This window comes from Myotis daubentonii, chromosome 5 (genome assembly GCF_963259705.1).
Source record: "Myotis daubentonii chromosome 5, mMyoDau2.1, whole genome shotgun sequence".
NCBI classification, from domain to species: domain Eukaryota; kingdom Metazoa; phylum Chordata; class Mammalia; order Chiroptera; family Vespertilionidae; genus Myotis; species Myotis daubentonii.
Window position 1 is genome coordinate 111,348,910 of NC_081844.1, and position 27,053 is coordinate 111,375,962.

At 63.5% G+C, this 27,053-nt stretch overlaps 1 protein-coding gene across 2 annotated transcripts in view; it reads left to right on the top strand.

The window, feature by feature from the left end:
• The window catches only part of PRKAR1B (protein kinase cAMP-dependent type I regulatory subunit beta), a 58,485-nt gene that overhangs the window by 17,557 nt on the left and 13,875 nt on the right, over positions 1-27,053 (top strand). For both annotated transcript variants that reach the window (XM_059699486.1, XM_059699487.1), the window contains 4 exons: positions 11,023-11,084; positions 11,926-11,972; positions 20,120-20,278; positions 25,916-25,976. In XM_059699486.1, coding sequence (XP_059555469.1) covers positions 11,023-11,084; positions 11,926-11,972; positions 20,120-20,278; positions 25,916-25,976 — 329 coding nt within the window. The remainder of the gene's footprint in view (positions 1-11,022; positions 11,085-11,925; positions 11,973-20,119; positions 20,279-25,915; positions 25,977-27,053) is intronic.

The window sequence follows — 27,053 nt, forward strand, 5'->3', positions numbered from 1 at the left end:
TCTGGCAGCCGCGGGGATCCAGCCTGGGCAGTGGCTGTTGGTGCCGTAGCGCTTTAAAACGCCCAGAATTCGGCTGGGTGCAGTCGGGCCGCTGCAGACCCCACCACTCCCCGTGTCGCACACCCGGCCCATTCACCTCCTTCGTCACCTGGGACGCCGATGGCTTCTATTGGCAGCGCCCGCTGTATCGGTGGGGACACTGAGGCCGGAGACGGGGCAGACGGCCCAGCTGCCCGCTTGCTCAGGGGCAGGAAGTGGGGCCATTTCTTCAGACAGGAGAACACCCCAGGGGGAGGGGTCCGGTCCTGGAGGGACACCAGGTTCGTGCCCCTGGCCGTGAGCTGGCCTCCTGCACCTCCTGTGGGTGCGGCCGGGACGGAGGGATGCCTGTTCAGCCCCCGTGGGCGCCTCGAGTCACTAGAAACAGCCGTGTGTCCTGCCGGCGGGGTGTGAGGTCACCGGTCGGGGGGGCTCTGGAGGCTGTAGGGCAGCCCTCACCCTGACCAGGCGGAGGCCGTGTGGGTTGGGAGGCGCCAGGAAGAGACCAGGGGGCCGTGGGTCTCCCGTGGGGACGGTGTCTGCCTTACTCCGGCCTCAGACCTCGCTGCATGCAGGCCCCGGTGGGAAGCGTGTCGGGAGGGGGCTGTGCCGTCCGCGCCTCACCCTCCCGCCCGCTCGCCGCCCGTGGGGAGGTTGCGCCCCAGGCCAGGTGGCCGGGCTGGGCCGCACCGTCTGGGCTCCGTGCTCAGGGGGCCCCGGCTCTGGTTCCGCTCTGCGTCCCACACGGCCAGCCTCTGAGCAGGACCCGCGTGGTCCTCTCGTGCTGGGGGAGGGGCTGCTGGAGGGGCTGCTGGCCCTTCAGGGGAGGGGGATCTCGCCTTGTCCACTCGCTATCGGTCTTCTGTATTAAATATATATATTTTTATTGATTTCGGAGAGGAAGGGAGAGGGAGAGAGAGAGAGAAACATCAATGATGAGAATCACTGATTGGCTGCCTCCTGACCCCACACTGGGGATCGAGCCCACAACCCGGGCCTGTGCCCTTGACCGGAATCGAACCCAGGACCCCTCAGTCCGCAGGCTGATGCTCTGTCCACTGTGCCACACTGCCCAGGGCCCAGTTAGTTGTTGGCTTTTCACTGTCACTGGAATTCTTTTGTTGTTTGGAAGTTCACCTTCTTCCCTGGACTTTCTTGCAGGGGATGAAACGCCCGTGAAACCTACCATTTGCCCATTCTTACGGTCCAGTTCCGTGGCATCAGGTGCATCACGTGCCCTGACGGGGAATCCAGCCCTGGCCCCCCGGTTCCTGGGCCGCGCTCTCCCACTGCGCCCGCTGGCCGGGCTGCACGAGGCTGGTGGACACAGCCTCCCGCGTGGAGAATTTCGGGCGCCCACAGCAGGAGAGGGACCGCGTCGGCGAGACCCGTGTCCCCCCCTCCCCCACTGGACAGCTGAGCAAACCCGAGGGCGGTCACCCCCACGACTACCTCAGTGTCGGGCGAGTGCGCCCTGGCCGGCTGCCCCTGTCAGATGGGCAGGCTCAGGGACCTGGATTCTCACCTGAGGGCGCAGCCGAGCTGCTTCTGGAACGGCCCTGCCCGGCGCCCCTCTCTGCTCAGGGCGCTGGGGGGGGGGGGCGGGGGATGGGGGGCAGTTCTGCTGGGCCGGTGGGGGGGGGGGTGGGCGGCCCGACAGCCTCGCGCTTCCTGGTCTGGTCCTCCCTTGCGAGGGGGACAGACAGCTGGTTCGGCTCCTCCTTCAGAAAAAGCAACAGTTGCTGAGAGTCGGAAACAAAGATGTGCTTTGACTGGGAACAGCTGTGGGGGGGCCGCCACCTCCTCCCGCAGCTGCCAGACCCGAGTTGGCAGCCTTTAACCCTTTGGGGCCGCGGGGCCCGCCGCCCGCCTGCCCGTCCGTCCTGGTAACTCCTGCTCAGTTTTTGTGGTAAGAAGACGCTTTCTTCGTGACTGTAGAGCAGTTCTGGATCCGAGGCCAAGTCGGGGCCACTGAGGGAGAGCGAGCCCTCCCGTCCGTCCATCCGTCCTTCGAGGGGCCTGTGGTGAACTGCACGCTGTGCCTTCTCTGGGGGACGCGGTGTCTGTTCCCATGGGGGGCGGGGGCGGGCCCTAGTGGTGGGATTTCTGGGTCGTGTGCTGACCTCACGTCTAATTTCCAGAGAAACCATCTGTTGTCCAAAGTGTCCGTACCACCCACCCTCCCGTCTGCAGTGTGGTCTCTGCACCCCGAGCGGGCTGTGGGGTCCCTAGTCTCTGCACCTCGAGGGGTATGTGTGGGGTCCCCAGTCTTTGCACCCTGAGGGGGGTGTGTGGGTCCCCAGTCTCTGCACCCCGAGGGGTGTGTGTGGGGTCCCCAGTCTCTGCACCCTGAGGGGTGTGTGTGGGGTCCCCAGTCTCCATGCCCTGAGGGGGCTGTGTGGGGTCCCCAGTCTCTGCACCCCGAGGGATGTGTGTGGGGTCCCCAGTCTCTGCACCCTGAGGGATGTGTGTGGGGAGGTCCCCAGTCTCTGCACCCTGAGGGGTGTGTGTGGGTCCCCAGTCTCTGCACCCTGAGGGATGTGTGTGGGGTCCCCAGTCTCTGCACCCCAAGGGGTGTGTGTGGGGTCCCCAGTCTCCCATCCTGAGGGTGGTGTGGGTCCCCTTTCTCTCGTCCTTGCCCCGTCAGCACTGTCTTCTGAGTCTGGTCACCGTCACGGGTGTGGTTTTGACCTGCATTTCCCTCCTGACACTGAGCCCGTGTCTCTCCCGGTGCCGTGGCCACTTGTACAGTTTCTCGCGCAGAATGTCTGTCCCAATAGGTTTTGAGTCTCGGTCGTCCGCCTGTGGAGTTGGAGAGCCCTGTATGTCCGGGTGTTTATCAGATCCCCCCAGTCTGTATTTGAGCTTTTCGTTTTCTTAATGGTGTCTTTCAAAGGACCAACATTTTAAAGATAGATGAAGTCCAACTTACCGATTCTTTATGTACGGTGCCCCTGTTGCTACATCTACAAGCTCTGCCTAACTCCGGTGAATGAAGGCATTTCCCTATATTTCTTTTAATAATTTTGTAGTTCTGGCTTCTCCATTGGGGTCTGTGATCACTGCGAGTCACTGTGTGTATACGGCAGGCATGTCAAACTCGCAGCTGGTGGGCCGCATGCTTCGTTTATTTTGTGGCCCGCTGGCCGCGAATTGGACATGCTTGGTGTACGGTGTGAGGCAGGGCTCTACGGTGTGAGGCAGGGCTCTACGGTGTGAGGCAGGGCTCTACGGTGTGAGGTAGGGCTCTACGGTGTGAGGCAGGGCTCTACGGTGTGAGGTAGGGATCTACGTTCACGCTTCTCACGGGGTACGTCCAGCTGTCCCAACGCCATTTGTGGGAAAGACAGTTCTCCCCAGCGCCTGGCCTCGGCCCTGGTTGAAGGTCAGTGCCGTTTGTCCCTGGGTCCCTGGGGGCTGGTCCATGGCCCCGTGCGCCTGGCATTGCTCAGAACCGCACTGTCTCGAGTGATGACTGTGGCTTTACTGTGAGTTTTGAAACCAGATGTGTAATCTCTCTTACTCGGTTCTATTTAAAAACGGTCTGGTGCCCTGGCCAGTGTGGCTCGGTGGTTGGGCATCATCCCATGCACCAGATGGTTTCAGGGTTGATCCCCGGTGGGGGATGTGCAGGAGGCAGCCAACCAATGTTCTGCTCTCATATTGATGTTTCTCTTTCTCTCTCCCTCTCCCTTCCTCTCTCTCTAAAAAAAAAAAAAAAAAAAAAAAAAATCAATAAAAAAATATTTTTTAAATTTTTTTTAAAAAATATATTTTATTGATTTTTACAGAGAGGAAGGGAGAGAGATAGAGAGCTAGAAACATCGATGAGAGAGACATCGATCAGCTGCCTCCTGCACATCCCCCACTGGGGATGTGCCCGCAACCCAGGTACATGCCCTTAACCGGAATCGAACCTGGGACCTTTCAGTCCGCAGGCCAACTCTATCCACTGAGCCAAACCGGTTTCGGCGATAAAAAAAATATTTTAAAAAAATGGTCTTGGCTTGCCCTAGCCATTTCGGCTCATTGGATAGAGCATTGGCCCTTAGACTGAAGGGTCCCGGGTTCGATTCTGGTCAAGGGCATGTACCTCAGTTTCAGGCTCCTCCCTGGCCCTGGTTAGGCACATGCGGGAGGCATCCAAAGTGTCTCTCTCACATCGATGTTTCTCTGTCTCTCCCCCTCCCTTCCACTCTCTCACAATCATGGGAAAATATCCTCAGGTGAGGATTAACAACAACAATGGCTTGGCGGTTAGGGGCCTTTGCATGTGGATTTTAGGTCATTTTCTGTTTAAAAACCTGCACTGGATTTGTGGGCCCGTTTGAGATAGAACTGGCCCCGTGTCCCACCGCGGCTCCCAGGCCATGAGCTGGGAGGTCTCCCTTCACCTGGTGCGGAGGGCAGACCTGGCAGACAGGTGTCTGGTCTCCTGGCAGGTCTGTCTCGTGTTTCATTCTTGTCCAGGCCGTCTTCGCAGGTGGCTGTGCTTGTGGGAGCCACCGGGGGTGTCTGGTGGGCGGGGTGCCCCCTGCACGGGAGGCAGTGGCTGGGCCTGGGGGCGCCCCCTCCCCCGCCCTGTGCGTGTGCCCCAAGCCCCTCTGGGGGACGGCCTCTTGGTCACCAAGCGTGTTCTGTGCAGCCATGGCCTGCGGGAGATTCCAAGCTGGTTTTTAATTGTGTGGGGTGTTCCCGGCTCCTGCCTGACGCCACCGGGGCTAGGCCGGGGCAGCTTTACCCGGCCAAGCGCTCGCCCCCCAGGTATCTGGGCACAGGGCGGCATTTAGGTGGCAGCGTGCCAGGCTGGGGGACGCAGGGGTTCCTAAGGAGACTTCAGGCTCTCGCTCCGGGTCATTCTGAGGGTTGGCTGAGCGTCCGCGGGGGCCCGGCCGGGTGCAGGACTGGGGTGCACGTCCCCTGGGCCTTGTCCTCCGGGAAGGCAGGGGGCCCTCGGGGGCAGGCCGATCGCTGGGACCCTCCCGATTCACCATGTAACCTCACGGCGGCCACGGAGGCTGGTGTTCCAGACGAGGAAGCTGAGTCCAGGGCAGCGAGGGCACTGCCCAGGCCGTGGCTGTGGAGGGAAAGCCGGGTCAGCAGCACAGACGGGGAAGGGCCTTGTCCGGCTGGGCCCGGGGAGCGGGCGGGCGGCTTGGCCGAGGCCCCACAGCCCACGGGCAGCAGAGCTGGGGGTTGGCCCCAGCCGTCCTGGTTCCGCGTCCACATGCTTCACCCCGGTTCCCCTGACCTGTCCTGCTGCCCCCCCAACCCCCAGAGAAGGCAGCACCTGCCATGTCCCTCCTTTTGTGTGGAGCCCTGACCGGCTCGGGGTTTGGGAGGAGGCCCCCCCCCCCCACGCCCTGCCCACTTCCTCCCGTGAGGCCCCAGCTGTCGGCAGGAGCTGCTCCAGACAGGACAAGAGTGAGGCAGGGTGGTGCCCACCCTAGGCCAGGAGGAGAGAGACAGAGACGGAGGGGGGCGGGGGGAGCATCACAGAGAGGGAGAGAGAGGGCCCGCCCACAGCGGCTCAGGGAGCTCGGTGATGAGAGGCTGCGTCCTGGGCTGGGAGGTGCGGCCACCTGGTGTCACTGTGCCCCTGCCGGTGGAGCCGTTGGAGCGAGTGGCTGGGACTAGTGACCAACCGTCTGGGTGGGGAGGGAGGGACAGGCCAGCAGGGCTCGGGAGGAGGACGGGAGGCCTGCACCCCCCTGGGGAGGCGCGGGGCTTTGGGCGAGGAGGGTCCCAGGGGCGCAGGGCGCACGGGGTTGTGGCAGCAGGAGAGGGACGGGCGCTCTGACCCTCCTCCTGGCCCTGCAGCCGAGAGCCTCCCGCCTCCCTGAGCCAAGCGAGCTCCAGAGCCTGAGGGTCCGTCCCTGTCCCTGCCCCTGCCCCCCCGCCGGCTGCCGTCACGGAGGAGGGTCCTGGGGCGGGAAACGCCGCTCAGCCCCGGCTCCAGGCCTGCGGTCCGTGTCCTGGGGCAGCCGCGGCTGGGTGTGGGCCTGGCGGGAGTGGACCGTGGGAGTCGGGCTCAGGTGTGCCCGCACCCCGACAGCCACGCACAGGCCGGTCCGCACGCAGCCTCCGTGGCCCAGCCCTGGCATGAGGCCTGTTGGGCCTGTTGGGTGGCTGTGTGCCTGGTCCTTGCCCATCTGTCTCCTCAGCCCCTTGGGCACCTCCTGCGCCAGCGTGACCTGGGGTGGCCTGGGGCGTGGGCGTGGCCTGGGGCGTGGGCGTGGGCGTGGCTGGGTGGCCTGGGCGTGTCCCACGGTGCCTTCAGCATGAAGTGGCGGCAGTGAGGGCGGGAGGGGCAGCCTTTTCTCTCAGGATCAAGGCCAGCAGATGCCCCAAGTCCCCCTCCCTGTGGGGGAGCCACGGCCACAACGCATAGAGACCCCCCTCTGGGGGTCCACGCACCTCGCATGCCTGCCCACCGGACACGTCCCTGCCGGACCCCCCGCAGGTCACGGAGCCCACACCCCCGTTTGCTTTCTCGGCTCCACAGGGAGGTCACCGCCTGGGTCCCCCCCAGAAGCTGACTGAGCCGCTCACGCACCTGGGGGCTCCCGCATCTGTGTCCCCCGCCCCCACCGCTGACGGGGTCCTGGGCGTGCCCCCGCCCCCGCCCCCGCCCCATGGTCAGGCCCGTGCCCGGCCCTTTGGAACAGCTGGGAGCCTCTGATGGGTTCCGCAGCCGCGGGAGGAGCACAGGCGTCCAGGAGCCTGGAGGGCTCTCCGCGCCTCCCGCCCACGTGCTGCAGGGGCCGGAGGCTGGGCGCACCAGCTGCCCGGATCTCATGATCGCTCCGTGGGCCGCTGCGTTTAAAATAAGCAAGGTGCCGTTACCCACAAACATTCCACCCCGGGAGGTGACGGGAGGGGGAGGGAGGGGGAGGCCGGCAGCCAGGGCTGGAGCGGCTCCAGGATCTCCCGTCCTCCACCTCAGACACCGGGCGTGGCCTGCACGGAGGGCCTGAGCCCGGGGTCACGCCTGCCCTGTGGTGACTGGGTGGCTTAGCGACTGGTCGGCGGGGTTCCCCAGACGCCTCACCCACCTGGGCTTCTCACTGGTCACCCGCAGAACGGTCCCCCTCGGGGTCCAGACTCGGGCAGGGGGCAGGGGGCAGACTCCAGCTTCCTACAGCGAGTGTGGGGACCAAGGAGCCCTGATTGGTGGTGATGGGGGAGGAATCCCGGGGGGCTTCTTGGAGGAGGTGAGGACAGGGTTGTTCAGGTGGGAGAGATGGATGGGACGTGGGGCTCTGCACACCCCTGTGCTGGCCAGGCCAGGCCCGTGTTGTACCCGAGGAAGCGAGGCCCAGGGAGTGGACGTGCCGGCCACCGTGTCCAGCCGGCCGGCCGGTGGGGAGGCCAGGCTGACCCAGGCCTGAGCCGCAGGGGGCTCTGCAGTGGGCGGGCCTCCTCAGGCCAGCACGGCTCTGGCTTTGCTGCTGAATTGCCCCCTGGCAGCCGTGTGACTGCAGGCAGCGTGTCCCCCTCTCCCTCCGGGGGCGGGCCTTTGGGAGAGTCTCGGGGGAGAGGCCTTGGGGCGCCCTGCCCCCGCCCCGACCTCTGCTGAACCCCAGTTGGGGGCCACCCACGGGCGGGTCCGAGCCCTCGGAGCAGAGGCTGTGATGAGGTTTCCAGCTCCGAGCGAGCCGGTCAGTGTGGGAGGCAGGGGCCGCCGGTGCCCATCCTCCGTCCCTGCTCGACCGGCTGTGAAAGCCATCGGCCGCTTCTGGGGCCTCCTGACCGCCCGTCCGGCCAAGGGAGCCGCGTGACGGCGGTCGGCGGCCCAGGGAGGGCGTTGGCCCCTCCGTCCCGTCGGCCGCCCTGCGGTGTGTGTGGCGGCGGAGGCTGGCCCCGGCCGCCCTCGCTGTGTGTGTTGAGTGAATGAGTGACTCCCTATTTGGTGTTCACCGTTTTGCTGTTGACTGGAGCCGGGGACTGCGTTTGCCTGGGTCCCTGTCCCCTCCCTGGCTGACGCAGAGTCCAGCTCCGCCCCAGCTGGCCGCTCCCCGCCCCCGTGGTGCCTCCAGGTGGGCGTGCGGGGGATGGGCTCTTGGTTGAGCGGCTCCTGGAGCCCCTGCCCCCTCACGGGGAGTTGGTTTCCTCCTAGGATGGTGGCTGGTAGGGTCGTCCTGGGGGCACCCCAGCCAGTGAGATGGTCGCCCCCCCCAATATCAGTAACTGCGTGGTGCTAGCCTTTCATCGTTTATTCTTCAACGTCCACGGGATCCGTGGTGACGTCCCCCTTCCATTTCTGACATTAGTGACTTGTGTCTTTGTGTGTGTGTGTGTGCACGCGTGTGGGTGGGTGCGTGTGCGTGTGTGCGTGTGTGCGTGTGTGTGTGTGTGTGTGCGTGGGTGGGTGGGTAGCCTGGCTAGATGTTTCTAGGATTTTAAAAAATCTCTTTAAAGAGCTGGCTTTGGTTTCATGGACTTTCTCCGTTAACGTCCTATTTTAAATCGCACCGGTTTCAGGTTGTAACGTTTATTGTTTGTTTTCTCCTGCTGACGCTGGGTTTCATTTGCTCATCTTTGTAGTTTCCGAAGGTGGGAGTTCGGGCGTCCGCTTTTAGAGCCTCTTCCTTTTCTTCCGTAGGCGCTCGAGGCTATGAATTTCCCTCCAAGGCCGGCTTTTGCTGCGTCCTGCGAGTTCTGATGAGCGGTGTTTTCCTTTTCACTGGGTTCCTCTTCTCAGCGTCTTCGCGTTATTTATGAGTGTGTCCTCACCCTGCAGATGCTCACGTTTCCATGGCTACACCCTGCACCGCGGCCATGCCTTATCCACGGGGCGGGCAAGGGCGCGGGAAACAACACGATAAGTAACAAGTGGTGACACAGGAATTGACTGTTTTGTGCACTCGCAACTGTAAGCCCGTGTTTGCCCCACCCGCACGTTTAAACTGTTTCTTTGGTGAAAAGGCTAAGAATGAAAGCGTAAGCCCTGCAGGTCCAAGGGCACGCCCGTTTTTGTGCGTGTTTTTTAATTTCTTTATTGATGTCAGAGAGGCAGGGAGAGGGAGAGAGAGAGAAACATCCACGATGAGAGAGAATCATGGATCGGCTGCCTCCTGCCCGCCCCACCCTGGAGATCGAGCCCCACACTACCCAGGCCTGTGGCCTGCCCAGGAATCGAACCCCGGCCTCCTGGTTCCACTGAGCCGCGCCGGCCGGGCTGGGCAGGCTCATTTTGAAGGGAGCAGTGCACGTTCGCCAGCCTGCTCCCGAGTCATGCCTGGGAAGAGAGGTGGGCGCGGGCTCAGGCCGTGGACCGAAGCGGAGACAGCGCCGTGTGCGGGCATCAGCCTGGGCGGGCGGCGGTGCCCAGGGCCCGGCTCCTGGGAAATATTACCATGACGAGTTCAAGTTTGTTTTTTCTTTTCCATTTTTTCCAAACATGAAGCTGGAGTTGCAAAAGCATTTCTGAAAGACCTGCTCGTGTTAAGAGCCCCATGGGGTGGTTCTGAAGGAATTCAGTTGTAAGATGTGACCAGACTGTCTGCAGGCCGAGAATCCTGGCCCGGCAGGGGACAGAGGCCGGGCTGGGCGGCCGGTGAGGGGGCCTGGGAGGGGCCCCCACAGACCTCCCCAGAGCCCCTGCCGCCTCCTTGGGCAGAGGGACCGTCGGAAGTAGAGAGAAGAGAGCTGCTATTCTGAGGACTTACCTACGTTTTCTGGGGCCTGGAAGCAGGAGGTGCAGGCTGTTGGTTCTGCGCTTGGTTTGCTTCCTGCAGCTCAGCCTGACATCACACAGCTTCTCCGGCGCCCCCTTAATTAGCCGGCGCACAGGGAGCAGGCCCCTAAGCTCCAGGGTGCACCCCTACCTGCTGGCCGGCTTCACATTTCTCTTTGGGGAGCCACGCGCCGTGGGCGGGCACAGCCTCGAGGGTGATCATTGCATCTGGGGTGTGGACGCTGACCTCTGACTGCGTCCTGGCTGGGATCCTGGAGGTGAAGGGTCTGCCAAGCATGCCGCACCCTGCCCACCTCCTGCAGGCTGGCTGGGGGGCATCTCTGCCTCCGTCCACTCCACAACGAGATTTAGGAAATGACGTGGCAGCTGCCATGGCACAGCCCTGGGCGTGGCCTCGCTGGGTGTGGCTCACCGAGCAGCAGGTCGGGGCCTGGTGTCTAACGTGGAGGTGCGGCCTCGGATCCCGTTTCCGATCCAGCTGCTCGGGGCGCCTGCGACGGGGAAGGGCCGGGTTCTCGTGGAATCCCGCCGGCGGGGGGGGGGGGGGGCGGGGGGGGCGGGGGGGGCGGGGGGGCAGGGGGGGGCAGCCTGCGGCTCCGCTCGCTTTCTAAGTTGGAGTCCAAAGCGGCGTTTGCAGGGCGACCCCGTTTCTGTAAAAACCCGATGGCAAACCCGCCCGGGCCAGAGGTGGGCCAGGAGGGCCGGGCCGCTGCCTGGACGGCGGGTCACAGAGGACTTTATTTGTTTTTCAGGCTCATCCTCAGCTGAGGACATTTTTCCATTGATTTTTAGAGACAGCGGAAGGGAGAAGGGGAGACAGAGAGACACGTCATTGGTTGCCTCCTGCACGCACCCTGACCAGGGCCAGGGCCCGAGGTGTGTGCCCTTGACCGGAATCGAACCCGGGACCCTTCAGTCCGCAGGCTGACGCTCTATCCCCCGAGCCAGGGCAGATTCTATTTATTTATTATTTTACTTGATTTACTGAATTTTAGAGAGAGGAAGGGAGAGAGAGAGAGAAACATTGATCTGTTTCCCCTTGGCCCGCTTGTGCATGCATTCATTGGTTGATCTGTGCATGTGCCCGGACTGGGGATCGAACCCGCGACCTTACGGCATCGAGACGGCGCTGTAACCAGCTGAGCCTCCGGCAGGGCACGAAGGGTTGAATTCCTCCTTTGCCTGACGGGACGATCTTCTGGCAACAAGACTGAGCCCCTGTGAGGTGAGGGGCGCCGGCCGGGGCCCCCGCGGGCCTCACATTCACTGTGTCTTCTTTCCAGCGACATATTCGACGCCATGTTCCCCGTCACGCACATCGCCGGGGAGACCGTCATACAGCAAGGTAGGCGTCCTCCTCTCTGAGCGAGCCGACCGGGGCTCGGGCTGTTCCCTTACAGCTATTTGCTTATTTGTTTATTTTTTAAATATGTATTTATCGACTTCAGAGAGGGAGAGAGAGATGGAAACATCAGGATGAGAGAGAATCCTGGGTCGGCTGCCTCCTGCACGCCCCACACGGGGCATCGAGCCCACAACCCGGGCCTGTGCCGGGACCGGGAACGGTGAGCCGCGTGGCCGGGCCCACTGAGCCATTAATGTAAAATCTTGAGTGTCTTCGGGAACAGTCACCAGTGAAACAGCAGTTTCCTGAACAAGCGAACCCGATCTTGCTGTCAAGTCCACGACCTGAGCCCGGGGAGCACGCGGATGGGGGGCCGGTGAGGTCCCCACACGGGCACTGGGGGCCACGGGGGGGGGGGGGCGAGATGCTCGCCGGCCGACCGAAGTGAGTTCACAGGGAATGTGCACAGCAAAGCACTGTGTTTACACCCGAGATACAGACCTTTCGTTTACGTACTTTCTTGTTAACCCGTTGATTTTTAGAGAGAGTGGAGGAGAGAGGGAAAGACAGAGAGAAACGTCTGGGTTGCCTCCCGCACGGGCCCCGACCAGGGCCCGGGCCGGGGAGGAGCCTGCAGCCGAGGTACGTGCCCTTGACTGGAATCGAACCCGGGACCGACACTCTATCCACTGAGCCGCACCGGCCAGGGCCATTTAAATACTTTTTAAGAATAGACGAGACCCAGGACTCCTTGGCTGGTGTGGCCGGCAGCGCACAGAGAGGCTACAAGACAAACAGGCCGCAACCGTGTCCTTTGCATTATATCTCTCTGTTGTTTCAGGGGACGAAGGCGATAACTTCTACGTCGTTGACCAAGGGGAAGTGGACGTAAGTACCTCCTGGCTGGTTTGGGGAAGTAGCACCTCGGTCCACGTCCAGTTTTGGTGTGACGCCAGGTCACTGGCAAGCTGAGGCCTGGACACACCTTCTTCCTGGTGGTAAATGTTCATCCTAAGAGTAATCGTGGCCTTTAACCGCTGGTAGGGACGTACGGAGCGCAGTCTGACGTGGCGCCTGCTGGCGGAGCTCCCCTGGGCAGCGCGTCCGTCTGCGGGTCTGTCGGTGGCTGAGAGGTTGGGCGCGTTGGGTGTGAAGACACCGTCTGTCTCCCAGCATGGGGTTTCTCCTGTTTTTTACTGTTTATTTACTCCCGCCGTCTCAGGGGTTGGGGGACCCTCACTTTTATGGAACTGCTGTCCTTCAGTCACGGTTGGGCTGGCCCCTGCTGCATGGCTCTGTGCGTCCCCCACCGGCGACACCCACAGTGCGCCTGGCCTGGCCTGGATGCCGCGGCCTCTCGTCCCTGCCACCCCTGTGCCGGGGGCCCCACCCTCAGTGGCCTGTCAGCTCTTGATTCTCCTTTCGTCCCCCCCCACGCTACCTGGGTGTCGGCACGGTGGGTGCCCCTCGGTTGTGGCCTCTGTGGCCCCCAGCCGTCCTGCGTGGGACTGCTTCTGGTCTGCACTTTGGCGCAACCACATGTGCTAGGCTGCCCCGGCAGTTTGGGGTCCGTGCCCTGGGGCACGTTCAGGGTGTGTCTGCCAGACCCTGCAGCCACCGCACCCCAGGCCGGCCCCTGAGTCACCCCTGGACCTCAGACACCAGCACTGGGGACAGGGCATCCAGTGGCCTCCACGCCCACCCCCTCCTTTGTCAACCGTAGCCCCTCGAGGTGGGCCCCCTGCCGTCCAGGGACGCCGCCCCGGCCCGGCTGCCCAGCCAGGGTGCTTCGGGCTCGGCCTCCGGTCCAGCCGAGCTATTCTGGGGGACAGGGACCTATTATCTGCCCAGCAGCCCGTCTGCGTCCGCTGTGGCCGCGTTCTGGGAACCGGGCAGGCGGCCCCGGCTTCCGGAGGTGGTGGCAGAGGAAATGAGTCACACAGAGATCTCGGTGAGGCCACGCGCAGCCCGCAGACGGGAGTCGGGGTGTCGTGCATGCTGAGCGCAGGCCCTGGGCCAGGCTGTGGGGGGGGGGGGGGCGGGCTTCTCTCTCCCACCAAAGAGGGACACTGAGGCAGGAGCCGAGGGCCACGGAGGAAGTGTGTGGAGGCGGGAGGCTCGGGCTGCCAGCCCACAGTGTCTGCTCCCGCTGGCTTCACTTGGGTTAAAAAAAACTCCAGCCCAGGAAACAGGGAAGACAAGACGCGGGTGCGGCCCGGGCCAAGCTGGGCAGCGGCCTCAGCGTGGACGCCGGACGGCCCTGCTTCAGAGCCGCTGGGCGCGAGGGGGCCCCGGGGGTGTTTGGGCTCCTTCCTGACTCGGATCCAGCTCCCGCTCTGCCCTCACCATCCCAGACTCTCCGCTTCCCTTGTTTATTCTTGCTCCTGTGTTTAGGGGGCACTGGCTGTGTGCTGGGCCCGGGCACAGCCCCCAGTGTGCACTGGGTGTGGCGATGTGGGGGTGGGGAGGTGGCCCGTGGGCAGGGAATTCACGAGTGAAGGTCGTGCCTCTGGGTCTGCACCCCTCTGTCTCCTCTGACGCCTGCTCTGCCCTGCAAACCCCTGTGCCTCCTCCAAGGCCCTGCCCAGCCGGCCCGGCTCCCCTCCTGGCCGCCCTCCGGCAGGCGCCCACGTGGTCCGGACCTCGCTTCCCACTGCCCCTCGCCCTGAAACGTGCCTCCCTTTCCTGCGTTCGCGGAGTCACGGGGATCTTCCCGTTAAATTCCAAAGGCCTCTCTCTTCCCGGTGCTGATCGTGTGCGGGAAGCTGGGGCCGTGCTGAGCGTGGAAACCTGAGGTCTGCTGAGCGAGCGGGTTGCGGGGAAACGCTTTTGCCCAGAGTGCTTGCCCTTTCTTTCTTTCTTTCTTTTTTTTTAATTTTTGTTGATTTCGGAGAGGAAGGGAGAGGGAGAGATAGAAACATCAATGAGAGAATCATTGGTTGGCTGCCTCCTGCACGCCCCCCGCTGGAGATCGAGCCTGCAACCCGGGCCTGTGCCCTGAGCGGGAATCGAACCATGACCTCCGGGTTCATAGGTTGACGCTCAACCACTGAGCCACGCCGGCCGGGCTGTTTCTTTCAAGGAGCCTGGGCGCCCAACCTCGGGGTCTCCAGAGCTGTCCCCCGGCCCTGTGGGCAGACAGCAGGTCAGATACCCCTCGCTTGGGCCCGAGGCGCAGGCCTGTCACCTGCTGCTGGCACCTGAGCCTCCGTGTCCCCGTAAGTCCTCCCGGAGGACAGGCCGAAAGAGACCACAGTCCTGGCGCGGGGCCGGTGGGGCTCGGTGGGCGTGGTCTGTCTGGCCCTCTGTCCCCCCCCACTGTCCTGCTCGGCGGACCCCACACCTGTCTGTGGAGCAGAGGGGGACCCCGAATCTGCACTGCCGGGGTCCAACCCCAGCAGGTCCAGGGGTCCCCAAAGGCGTGGACGGAGTCGGCGAAGAAGGAATGACACAGGGACTTCTCCAGCCAGGTTTGGTCCAGGCTTTCCAGCCAGGCTCAGTGTCCAGGTTCCAGTCAGGTTCTCCTGCCAATCTCTGTAGTCAGGTTCAGTCCAGGATCCCTTGCCATGTTCTCCCGCTAGGCTCTGTCTCTAGGCTCCGAGGCCAGTCCCTCTCCAGGATCCTCCGGCATGCTCTCTCCAGCGAAGTTCTTCTGTCTCTAGGCTCCGTGTAGGTTCTGTCTTCTTGATTCTGTTCTAAGTTCTGAGTGTTTCTGTCTTGTTACAACTGTATTTATACCAGTTGATTCAATCCTATCAATCTCTATTACAAAGGTTAGGGCGTTTCTTATCTCCATTCCAGGGAGAAAAGATTATGTAGTTTAAGCATGATTGTTCGTAGTTGAAGTGATTAATTACCCGCCTGGCACTTAGTTGAGGGGTTTTATTCCCTCCCTGACTTCAGGGGAAAATCCCTACCTGGGGATTCAACCTTTCTCGGAGAGGTGACCTTGGTTAAAACACAGCGCCAAGAAGGTGAGCAAACATATTAAGAAAAGTATGCCATATATGCCAGGTCCCTTGAAACAGCAAGCATGGACCAGCTCCCGGCACTGCACGGGTGCCCCTGCTGCCCGAAGCCCCCTGAGGACCCAGCCTGGCCTGTTAGCGGGTGGGGCACCCTGAGCACCCCCTGCTGCTGTGGGTGGGCGCTGCCCTCTGACCAGTGGTGCCTGACGGGTCGGCCAGGTGACCAAACGCCACAAACACCAGGTTTAGCTTGAACCGTGGTTTTCCGGAGACGGTGGAAGTGCCTGCCGTGGCCTGTGTGTTGCCAAGAGCTATAATCCGCTTTCTAAGTATAAAGGCATCTTCCGACTTGTTTTATTCCCGGAACATGGCATCTCCACCTAAAAGGCACTCGGCACCGACCCGTGGGCTCAGGAAATGCCAGCTCCTCCCTCGGCTTTTGCGTGGGGCTCAGCCCCCTCTTACCCTCCCCCCCCCCCCGTTCCCCCGGATTCCCTCTGGTTTCACCCGAGGGTCTGGGAGGAGAGCCTCCGGCCCCCACGGTGGGAGCGAGGCCTCACGCAGCGGCTGGGACAGGGCGCCCGGGACATGGCCGTCTGCTCTGCCGGTCATGATGTCGCTCAGTGTTGGCCTGGGGCCGTTCCGTTTTCTCGTTATTAAAATGCTCACAACATAGAACATGAACCTACTATGTTGGGGATTTTTAAAAATATATACTTTATTGGTTTCAGAAAGGAAGGAGAGAGAGAGAGAAACACCAATGATGAGAGAGAATCACAGATCAGCCGCCTCCTGCACGCCCTCCACTGGGGATCGAGCCCGCAATCCGGGCCTGTGCCCTGAGTGGGAATTGAACCCTGACCTCCTGGTTCCTAGGTCGACGCTCAACCACTGAGCCATGCCGGCCGGGCTGCGTTGGTGATTTTGAGGTGCACAGTTCAGGGGCAGTGAGCACAGGCACACTGCTGTGCAACCGCCGCCACCAGCATCTCCGGAACGTTCCATCTTCCCAACCTGAGACTGTCCCCATTCAACACTCACTCCCCCTCCCCAGCCCTGGCCCCACCCTCCTGCTTCCTGTCTGTGAATCTGAGGACTCCGGGGGCCTTGTATGGACCCAGCGTGTGTCCCTGACGGGCAGATGTCCTCGAGCACGTGCCCTCCGGCTCCTGCCCAGGCAGCGGATGTCAGTTCCCTGCCTGTGTGAGGCGGAGCGATCCTCCGCGGTCTGGATGGGCCCAGTGCTTGTCCGTTCTCCCACCGGTGCCCACCTGGCTGCTCCCGCCTGTCGGCTGCCGGGAACGTGCAGCTGCGAACGGGGGTGTGCAGGTGCCCCTGCCCTCAGGGCGTCTCTGTTAGTTACCACGCGGGTCACGGAATGGCTGCGGCCCAGAGCTGGCTGGGTGCTTTCCTGCAGCACCTGGTGCCTTCTGGCCTGTCTCACCCACAGACCCTCGGGGCTCCGTGCGCGTGGGGTCGACGCCGTAGGGCAGGCCGGGGAGCCTGAGCCACGATGGATTTGGGGTTCCATCGGAGGGAGCCTGCCCGGCCACCTGCCACCCCGAGGGATGGAGAAAGAACCCCCGTGGCTGTTCCACCTGCCCAGGTGCACAGACAGGAGCTTTGGGGGGAACGCCTTTGCCAGGGGTGGCACCTCGAGCAAAACCCAAACAAATCCGCTGCCAGGTGCTCTGGTTGAAGGCCATTGAGAGTGGACCTGGGCTTCCTGGTGGGAGGAGCAGGTGGCGTGGCTGGGGCTGCCTCAGGGGGCACCTCCAGGGGACGTGGGAAAGGGGATGTCCCGGACCAGGTGCCCACACACCTGCACAGACGCCCCCACTCCTGGTGGCGGGAGCCTGGGAGGCGGGAGGAGACGGGCCGTGAGCTTTGTCACCACCTAGAAAGCACTCGCGGAGCCTGCTGCCCGCGGGGTGACCTTCACCCCGGCTGTGGCGACGGCGCAGGAGCTGGGGCGGGACGGGGCCACACGACCGTGTCTGCCTCGGCCACGTGGGCCGCTCAGGTGACTGGCTTCTCGTGTCCAGTTCCCAGACAGTTGTTTCAGCTGCATTTTATTTTCTGTGGAGTCCGGGCTCGGGGGCAGGCAATGGAGCGAGACAGCGGGGCCTCCCTGCCCCCGGGCACCCAGCTTCTCCTGGCAGTTTCCCCAGTTCCCAGCGGCCCCAGCTGCCTGTCCAGCTGGGCATGACCAGGTGGGCACAGCCAGGTGGGCACTGCCAGGTGGATATAGCCAGGTGGGCACGGCCAGGAGGACACGGCCATGTGGGCACGGCCAGGTGGGCACGGCCAGGAGGGCACGGCCATGTGGGCACGGCCAGGTGGGCACGGCCAGGTGGGCACGGCCAGGAGGACACGGCCAGGAGGGCACGGCCAGGTGGACATGGCCAGGTGGATATAGCCACATGGGTACGGCCAGGAGGACACGGCCATGTGGGCACGGCCAGGTGGGCACAGCCAGGTGGGCACAGCCAGGAGGACACGGCCAGGAGGGCATGGCCAGGTGGACATGGCCAGGTGGATATAGCCACATGGGCACGGCCAGGAGGACATGGCCATGTGGGCACGGCCAGGTGGGCACTGCCAGGTGGGCACGGCCAGGTGGGCACAGCCAGGTGGGCACGGCCAGGTGGGCACGGCCAGGTGGTGATGTTCTCAGTGCTGCTCTGCCCCGACGTCCCGTGCTGACAGGAACCCAGGGCTGCCTGTGGCCGGCTTCTGCGGTTTTATTGAGGAGTTTGCTGTGCTTCCCTCAGCATCGTCTCCACCTCCAGCCATGTCTGGTCAGAGCTTGTCCGACCCGAGCCTCTGTCAGAACTGCCTGCTACAGCACCGGCCGCTGGGCCCTATCCCTGGCGTCTGACGTCCACGGGTGCCACCGGTCCCAGGCGGCTCTTTGGTGACCTGGTCGGGGCCCTGAGCTCCTGGCTGCCCCCCGCAGGCTGCTCTCCACACGGCACCCGGGGCACAGATGTAAGCCATGGCGGGCCCAGTGGGCCTCCCGTGGCTCCCGTGGCTCCCGGAGGAGCGTCCACACTCTCCCTGCCCACGGCATCTCCCCACGTGGTGTGGCTGCATCCAAGGCCTGCCTCCTGGCCCTCTGCTCAGACCCTCTCTCCACAGTCTGTGCACGGCCTTCCGGAGCCTCCGCCCCGTTCTCGCCGGGCTCGTGTGTACGCGTGTGCTCGTACCATCCTTTGCCCACAGCCTGTCTCCTGGGTGGGCAGTGTGTCCCGGGAGCTGGCATCACCTGCCTTCTGCTGCTGGCCCCACGCGCACGGGGCTCCGGGCCTCGGCGCTCAGGCCGCGGCGTCACGGACGGACGGACGGACGAAGGAATTAAGGGATGAACGAACGAAAAGACGGCGACGGCCGGGCGGGGCCCTGGCTTCAGCCAGAGAAGCCACAGTCAACGGCGATAGCGTGAACGTGGCCGAGTGGGGCCTCCCACCATTTTTCTTCTGAAAGTAGAAGAAAACAACAACAGAATGAAACAAAGCAAGGACCAGCCCCTGTGCGTGCCAGCTGGGGCAGGGCCGGCCGCCGTGGGGACAGAGGCCACTGTCCGGGAGAGACGGCCTTTTGTGCGGGGCCGGCGTCCGGTCGCACAATGCCTTCCTCTGACTCCTCACGGGCGGGCAGCCCTGGGCGTCCCCCGCGGGGCCCAGGTCCCCGTCCTGCCTGCAGCACCAGCCGTGCCCCCTCCCCCCGTTAGGGATGTGCCCTGGGAGAGGTGGGGGCGCAGCCATCACGCTGGCTCTGCTCTGACACCCCTATGGCTGGGTCCCTGTGCCGTGTCGTGGGTGACGGGGCGTCCGGCCTGCCCAGCAGCTGTCCGGGCGTGGCTGCCTGGATCCTGGGTGTGAGGGGAGAAGCCACCCTCCCCAGGCCCCTGAGCTGCGTCTCCCTCACGACTCGGTGCCATCAGACTCGCTGGGGCTTCTGCGGGGACAGTGCGGAGGGAGCTGCCGGAGGGCCTGGGATGCAGCAAAGGCCACCCCGGCATTTCCCTGCGGGGGGTGGGGCGGGGGGGGAGCCCATGCAGCGTTCGTGCCAGCGTTCTGGGTCCCAGCCGAACCGGAACCGGCCGCCCCCCGAGGGCCGGTCCCCATGTGGCCGAGAAGACGAGGGTGCTGGGCCCGCACACCGACACGTGGCAGCGGAGGGTTTGCTGCGCGATCCCTTCAGGCACGAGGTCCTCACGGCCTGTCCCTGGCAGGGGCTCCGGGAGACCCGCACTGTGACCTTGCGTTTCCCTTGCAGCTTCCCGGCTCGCCCCTGTGCCCTCCCGCTGCGCGGCGTCATCACCTGCCCGCGTTCCCCTCCGCTGGGCAGCTCTGGGCACCGCTTACCACCAAGATAATGACGCGTTGATTGGGACAAGAATGGCTTCCATGACTCGGCAGCCCAGTCCCCCCCAGGCCGCGCCCGCGTCCCCAATGGGGGCCATTCTTCGTGCCCATTGACACGGGAGGGAAGGGATAAAGCCGCTCTGTGCCCGGGCGGGCCGCTCTGCATAACCCACAGTCCGCGATGCGCTCGCTCGGATGCGGGGCCAGGGCACAGTGGGATCGGGGCACGGGGAGCGCGGTGCAGCCACGCCCTCGCGGTTGAAAGGGAATCTTGTCTGGCCTCTCGCTGGGCCTGGCGGGGCCCATTGACGGCAGGGAGGACAGCGGGGAGAGACCCAGGCTGCGGTGGGGGAGGGGGGCTCCCGGGGCGGGAAGAGGAGGCAGTTGATGAATGGAGAGGCGGGAGCCTGCCTGTGGAAGTGCTGAGTGGGAGGGCTCATCGGGGTGCAGTCAGGGAAACTGAGGCCAGCGAGGCCCATCTCCAGTCCATGGGGAACGGGGTGGAGATCCGCCGGGCGGCTCCCACCCCCAGCCCCAGGCCATCCTCTCAGCCTTGACCAGAGGCCACCTGCCTCCGGGGGATTGAGCAGGGCTGGGGGGGCGGGCACGGCGTTCCACCTACCGGCCAGGGCCTTTGGTGGCGGCCATGCTGTCCCTGACCCCACGCGTCCCGTGACCTTCCTCTTGCTGCCCCCAGGTGTACGTGAACGGGGAGTGGGTGACCAACATCAGCGAGGGCGGCAGCTTCGGGGAGCTCGCGCTCATCTACGGCACCCCCAGGGCGGCCACCGTGAAAGCCAAGACCGACCTCAAGCTCTGGGGCATCGACCGCGACAGCTACCGCCGCATCCTCATGGTGAGTGGCTGCGGGGCTCCCGGGGCCGGACCTGAGCCTGGGGAGTGGGTGGGGGTGTGGGGGTGTGACTTCCCAGCTCCCTTTGGGCAGGGCCTGCGAGCTGGTGGGTGTGGAGGGGATTGTGGGGAGTTTGTTCAAAGGGGGCCTGCGGTCACACAGGTGCTTTTCTGAGCTGGTCGGGTGGCCCCGGAGAACTGGGCAGGGTGGGCACGTAGCTGAGGGTGCTCTGGAGAACCGGGTGGGCACGTAGCTGAGGGTGCCCCAGAGAACCAGGCAGGGTGGGCATGTAGCTGAGGGTGCTCTGGAGAACCGGGTGGGCATGTAGCTGAGGGTGCCCCAGAGAACCGGGTGGGCACGTAGCTGAGGGTGCCCCGGAGAACTGGGCAGGGTGGGCACGTAGCTGAGGGTGCCCCAGGGAACCAGGCAGGGTGGGCATGTAGCTGAGGGTGCTCTGGAGAACCGGGTGGGCATGTAGCTGAGGGTGCCCCAGAGAACTGGGCAGGGTGGGCATGCCCAGGACAGGAATCCCTGCCATCAGAAGGGAGGTGAGCAAGAGGAGGGGTTGCCAGGAGACTGGCCTCTTCTGCCCTCTCCTCCCTGGGCCTGCCCGTGCCCCTGGGGCTTGGTTGTCTTGCGACGGCCAGCCTGGGTGGGGCAGTTTCCGGCGAGGGGCTGTGGTTGGAGGACGGGGAGCCCTGTGAGCTCGGCCAGGTGTGAGCCTGGAGGGGGTCCCCTCTCGGGAATGAGGGGCGGGCGTGGCTGGTCTGTCACGATGGGGGGTTCGGCTCGGGGTGGGCCGGGGGGAGCTGCTCGTTCATGCACGTGGCAAGGCACCCTGAGTGCCCACCATGGCCGCACCAGGAACGGCTCGAGTGCCCCAGGGCGCTGCCCGTGGACATGTGTCTCCTGTCTTGAGCCTGCTCACCTGCTCACCTGCTCACCTGCTCACCTGCTCTCTCTCTGTCCGTCCTGAGGCCTCCTTCCTCCAGGGGTGGGGTTTCGGGGCAGTTCCTGTGCCTGGAGGCACCTGGCCCGGGGGTGTGCGAGCCCTGGTTTCCCGCCAGGCTGCCGAGCCCTGCTTGGCTGTGGGATTTTTGTGGCCGGAGCCTTATATTTAGAGAAGTTCCCAAACCAGCGGGGCAGCTGGCACTTCCTCTGAGTGAATTCTGGTCCCTGGGCACTAAGAATAGCCCGGCTGTGCTGCAGGCAGGAAAATGACAGTGTGCCCCACAGGGCGTGTCCGCAGGGCGTGTCCGCAGGGCGTGTCCGCAGGACCTGCCACTTCGGCCTCAGGTCCTCATGTGGGCAATTTGATGCTGTGAAATAGTGGGTCCCATGTGTTTGCTCAGCACCGAGCTGGGCAGGAGCTGGGACACGCTGCCGCGGGCACAGGAGCTGGGGAGGGGCATCGGTGGTGTCGCCAGGGAGGGGGCTGCCTCCCGAAATGTTTGCTCCGATTCTACGTTCCCTAGAGTGTCCCCTGTCTTCCCCCCACAGCTCCCAGAGGGAGGCCCTGCCAGCTCCTGGCGGGCGTCCGGCACTGGCGGACGCACCCACCGTCTCCTTTCTTTTAAGCTTCAGGACCCTTTGTTCACCTGAATCTTACGTGGGAGCCGAGTGGTTGGAACTCAGAATTCTGTGGTAGGGGCTGGGGTGTCCTGAGCCAGGACCGGGACCCTCCCGCCTGGCTGGGCCTCTGGCTCCCAGGCTGTGAAGTGCACGTCCAGCAGGCGCGTGACAAATGCTCCACTTCTCCAGCAGGTGGCTGAGAAGTCCCCTGGTCCCAGGTGGTGGGTCCTGGGTGAGTGCACCTTAGGGGACTGGAGGGTGCCGGCAGACGCCCTGCAAAGCCACTAGGATCACAGCTGGTCTCCTGGACGCCCGCTCGGAGCGAGCACATGGCCTGAGTCCCAACCCAGCCTCATCTGCTGTCTTACCACAGAGGAAACTTTCTGAAGCTGGGGGTGGGGGGGGGTGAGGTGGAGGGGAGCATCCCATCAGCCTTTGGGGTGGGTCTCCTTCCCCGAGGGTTTCGGGCCGCCCTCCGCTGTCATTCTGCGCGGGAGACGGATGGGCCTTCGCACTGAGCTTTTGAGTCGGGGCCCCGGGCGGACCTGCATTCCACCAGCGGGCGGACCTGCCGGGGTCAGTGTGAGTTAAAATTGTTGTTCCAAAGAAATGCCTTTGTCGTGACCGGCGGGACCGGGGTGGCCGGGCTGGGTGGCCGGCTGGGTCTCCCTTCCTCTGGCGGAGAGAGGCCAGAGGGCGGGCGGTCGTCCGTGGAACGGGGCAAGCATGTGGGTGCAGGGCGGGCGCGTGCCTGCCCCTCTGGGGGAGAAGTTTCCAGAACAGTGTGCAGCTCTGTGGTGTGGCATCGATTCTGTGTCCACCTTGGCCCCACCACTTAGCAGCCGTGTAGACGAGCAGGTTGGGACCCCTCCCTGAGCCTCCACACCCGGCAAGGCCTGAGGGGCAGGGAAGCCACTGACCCGGGAGGACCTGTGTCCGGCAGCCACGGGAAGGCTCCCTGTGCTTCCTCTGTCCACTCCCCCCGGCCGGCCCGTGTGTGGGTCTCTAACACCGTCAGGCGGCGGGCATGTTGTCCGAGGGCCGACCCTGCCGCTCCGCGGGAAGCAGGCTGAGGTGGAGATGCCATCGGCAGGGCGCTGGCAGCAAGGCAGGGAGGGGGAGCCCAGATCAGAGTAGACACAGAGGAGGTGGTGCCGGGCCACCCTCCTGATGGAGAAACTGAGGCCCAGAAAGGCTAGACGGGTCTAGGAGTGAGGGGTCATGGGCAGTCTGGGGTTGGAGGTAGAGTGTGCTGACCCTCCCATAGTCCTCCTTCCCTGTACTCATTGAAGAGTGCAATACTACTACCACCACCACCACCATCACCATCTTTTTTATCACCATCATCTTCATCACCATCATCACCACCATCACCACCACCACCACCACCACCATCACCACCATCACCATCAACATCATTTTTATCACTATCACCACCATCACCATCACCACCACCATCTTCATCACCATCATCACCACCACCATCACCATAATTTTTATCACTATCACCATCACCATCACCACCATCACCACCACCACCACCACCATCTTCATCACCATCATCACCACCACCATCACCATAATTTTTATCACCATCACCATCACCATCACCATCACCATCACCACCACCACTATCTTCATCACCATCACCACCACCTTCATCACCATCACCACCACCATCTTCATCACCATCACCATCACCACCACCATCACCATCACCACCACCATCTTCATCACCATCACCACCATCACCATCATCACCACCACCATCACCACCATCACCACCACCATCACCACCATCACCACCATCACTATCACCACCATCACCATCACCACCATCTTCATCACCATCACCATCACCACCACCATCTTCATCACCATCACCACCATCTTCATCACCATCACCATCACCACCACCATCTTCATCACCATATCACCACCATCACCACCATCACCATCACCACCATCACCATCATCACCACCACCATCACCACCATCACCACCATCACCACCATCACCATCACCACCATCACCATCACCACCACCACCATCACCACCATCACCATCACCACCACCACTACCATCACCATCACCACCACCACCACCACCACCACCACCACCACCATCACCACCACCATCACCACCACCATCACCGCCATCACCACCATCACCACCATCACCACCACCATCACCACCACCATCTTCATCACCATCACCATCACCACCACCACCACCACCACCATCACCATCACCACCACCATCACCATCACCATCACCACCACCATCTTCATCACCATCACCATCACCACCACCATCTTCATCACCATCACCACCATCACCACCACCACCACCATCTTCATCACCATCACCATCACCACCACCATCTTCATCACCATCACCATCACCACCACCATCTTCATCACCATTACCACCATCACCATCATCACCACCACCACCACCACCACCACCACCACCACCACCATCACCCACCATCACCACCATCACCACCACCACCATCACCATCACCACCATCACCATCACCATCACCATCACCATCATCACCACCATCACCACTGTAGGAAACAGGTGTTGAGAGTCTGTCCTTCACCGCGGTCAGTGAGGGTGTTTATAACCGCATGTCACTGAGGCTCAGGACCCAGTGGAACCCCAGCCCACCTTGCCCGGCGGACAAGTGCCCTCTCTCAGGCAGGCTGCCTGAGTGTCCTCTGTGCTGGGGGCATCCTTAGGCCTGTGCCTGTCGTAGGTGCAGTCTCCTCCTGCAGGAGGGGCTCCTGGGTTTCTGGATGTTGAGGGGCACGCGGGGGACATGTGGGAGGCCTGGGCTAGCCACTCTGTGCCCAGCAGCATGAGTCCGAGGGAGAGGCCAGCCGTGCCCTGGAGTCCACAGGGGCGTCTGTGGGAAACCCCGTTCCTGGGACAGCATTCCTGCCCGCACTCCTGCTGTTGCATTTTTGTCATAGTTGCCTGGGGACAGGCAGTTCGTGCACGTGGCCGTCCCCTGATTCTCTCCCTCCTCCACCTCTCCCTGCCTCCAGGCAGGAGGCTGGGGCAGGGGTCTGCTGCCCCCCCCCGCCACCCCCCAGCTGTGCGTCTGGCCCCGCAGCCAGGGGGCCGGGACAGAGGAGCTGGGGGCCGCGTCTGCTCGCTGCTCACAGCTCGTTCCCACCGGCTGCTTCCCTCTCCCTCCCGCCCCACAGCGGTGCCCCGTGCTCCCATGTGAGGAAGGTGACGGGCCCTGGTGGAGGAGACACCACTGGTGGACCTGCCTCGGAGCTGAGAGCATCAGCCTGGGTCTGGGAGAGGGCGCAGCTGGTGGCCCGCGGGGCCCTCTTTGGGCTGGGCAGTCCGGGGTGTGATGGGGTGGAGGCTCCTTTCCGGTGGCTCACCCATGGGTGCCGGTGGTGGGTCCCCGACAGCGTAGCTCCAATGCGGGCCTCCCCACGGCGGAGCCGTCGAGGCCAGAGTGGCTTCGGAAGTCTAGCTGTCACCCCTTCATGTGCTCTCGGGTCACCAGCCAGCCCTGTTTCCCGAAGATTGTGAGCCCCAGGAGGCGGGGGTCAGGGGTCAGGGCCTGGCTGCCACGCCGCGTGTGACAAACACTCATGTGGCCTAACCACGGGGTGGCTGCTCACGCTGAGGCTGTCTGTGGGCGGGGTCGGCTCCCTCAGCTTGCACCTCGTTCACGAAGGCCCAGGTGCTGCCGCAGCTCCGGCCACGGCCTCCACGTCCTGCCAGCAGCAGGAAGGGGGAGGGCCTTCTCGTTAAGGACGTGCTCGGGTTGCCCGCCAGGGCCATTCACACCCGGCGGCCAGGACGTGGTCCTGGGGATGTGGTTGGCGGCCCTGCAGGGGCTGGTGGGACAATTTTCTATCTTGGCGATGAGGTGCTGGGCATTGGAAATGGTGGCCGCTCCCTCGACTCCCATCGGAGGGTCTTTGGGGGTGCGAGGGCTCGAAGGGGGTCTTCTGAAGAGCCGGGGTCGCTCGGGGACATGTGGCCGTGTCGGGGATCCGGCCACAAAGCCCCCCTCTGTTCCCTCTCCCACAGGGCAGCACGCTGCGGAAGCGCAAGATGTATGAGGAGTTCCTCAGCAAGGTCTCCATCCTCGGTCAGTCCAGCCCCCATCCGGCGGCGGCTTCCATGGTCTGGGTGCTGGGCAAGGCGGGCGCACACGTCTCCGCCACATGAGCATGCTCACAGATGTGCGCCTGTGCACAGCACGAGTATGCGCGCACACCTGCACACATGCATATGCACACACCTGCATGTGCGCACACACATGAACACATGGACACACGTGTGAGCACACTGCTGTTGGTCAGAACCAAGCCATCTCTGTCTGCAGGCGTGTTTGCTGGTCTGTCTGTCCCTCCACGGTCAGTGCCATTGTCTTCAGCTCATCCTACAACTCTGAGCATCAATGCCAACAGCTCCCGGCACCCCCCTGACCCAGGACACCTCCTGACCCAGGGCACCCCCTGACCCAGGGTACCCCCTGACCCAGGGCACCCCCTGACCCAGGGCACCCCCGACTCAGGGCACCCCCTGACCCAGGGCTGGTTGAAAGGGTGGCCTTTGCACGTGTCGCACTGACAGGAGTTCTGAAGCGGAGAGAGCGGGCCCCTAACCCAGATCTAAAATAGAGGCTTTGCATCGTATTTTTAGCCGCTGACCCACATCCGTGCGCCTGTAAGCCCAGGCCGGGAAGTTTCTTTTGCCAAAAACCGTTAATCAGGCGATGGCATCTCCTTTAAAGGGAGCCCGTGGGGTTTTCCTTCCTGAGGGTCAGAGGGGATCACGCGGGGGGGCGGGGGGGGACAGGTGCACCCGGCCTGCAAGCCTTGAAGGCACGCGTGGCTTTGCACCAGGTGCTTTGCCCTGAAGTGTGGCCGCGCCCTGGGCCTCAGTGTGGCCACGTAAACCGCCGCGTCCTCTGCGCACTGGCGCACGCTGTCCGAGCAGCGGGCATCGCTCGGTCCTGTCAAACCCAGCAGCCCTCACGTGAGCCGTGGTTCTGCTTGCAAAGTGCAGCAGCTCTGTTCGTCCGGAGACCGGAGAGTATTTAACACTCATGAGCTTCGACTGGGGGATGGGGCGTGTGGCGTGTGGCGTGTGGCGTGTGCTGGAGCAGCACATCTGAGCCACGTCCCGCGAGACCGGTCTGTGCATCCGGCCCCCGGCCCCT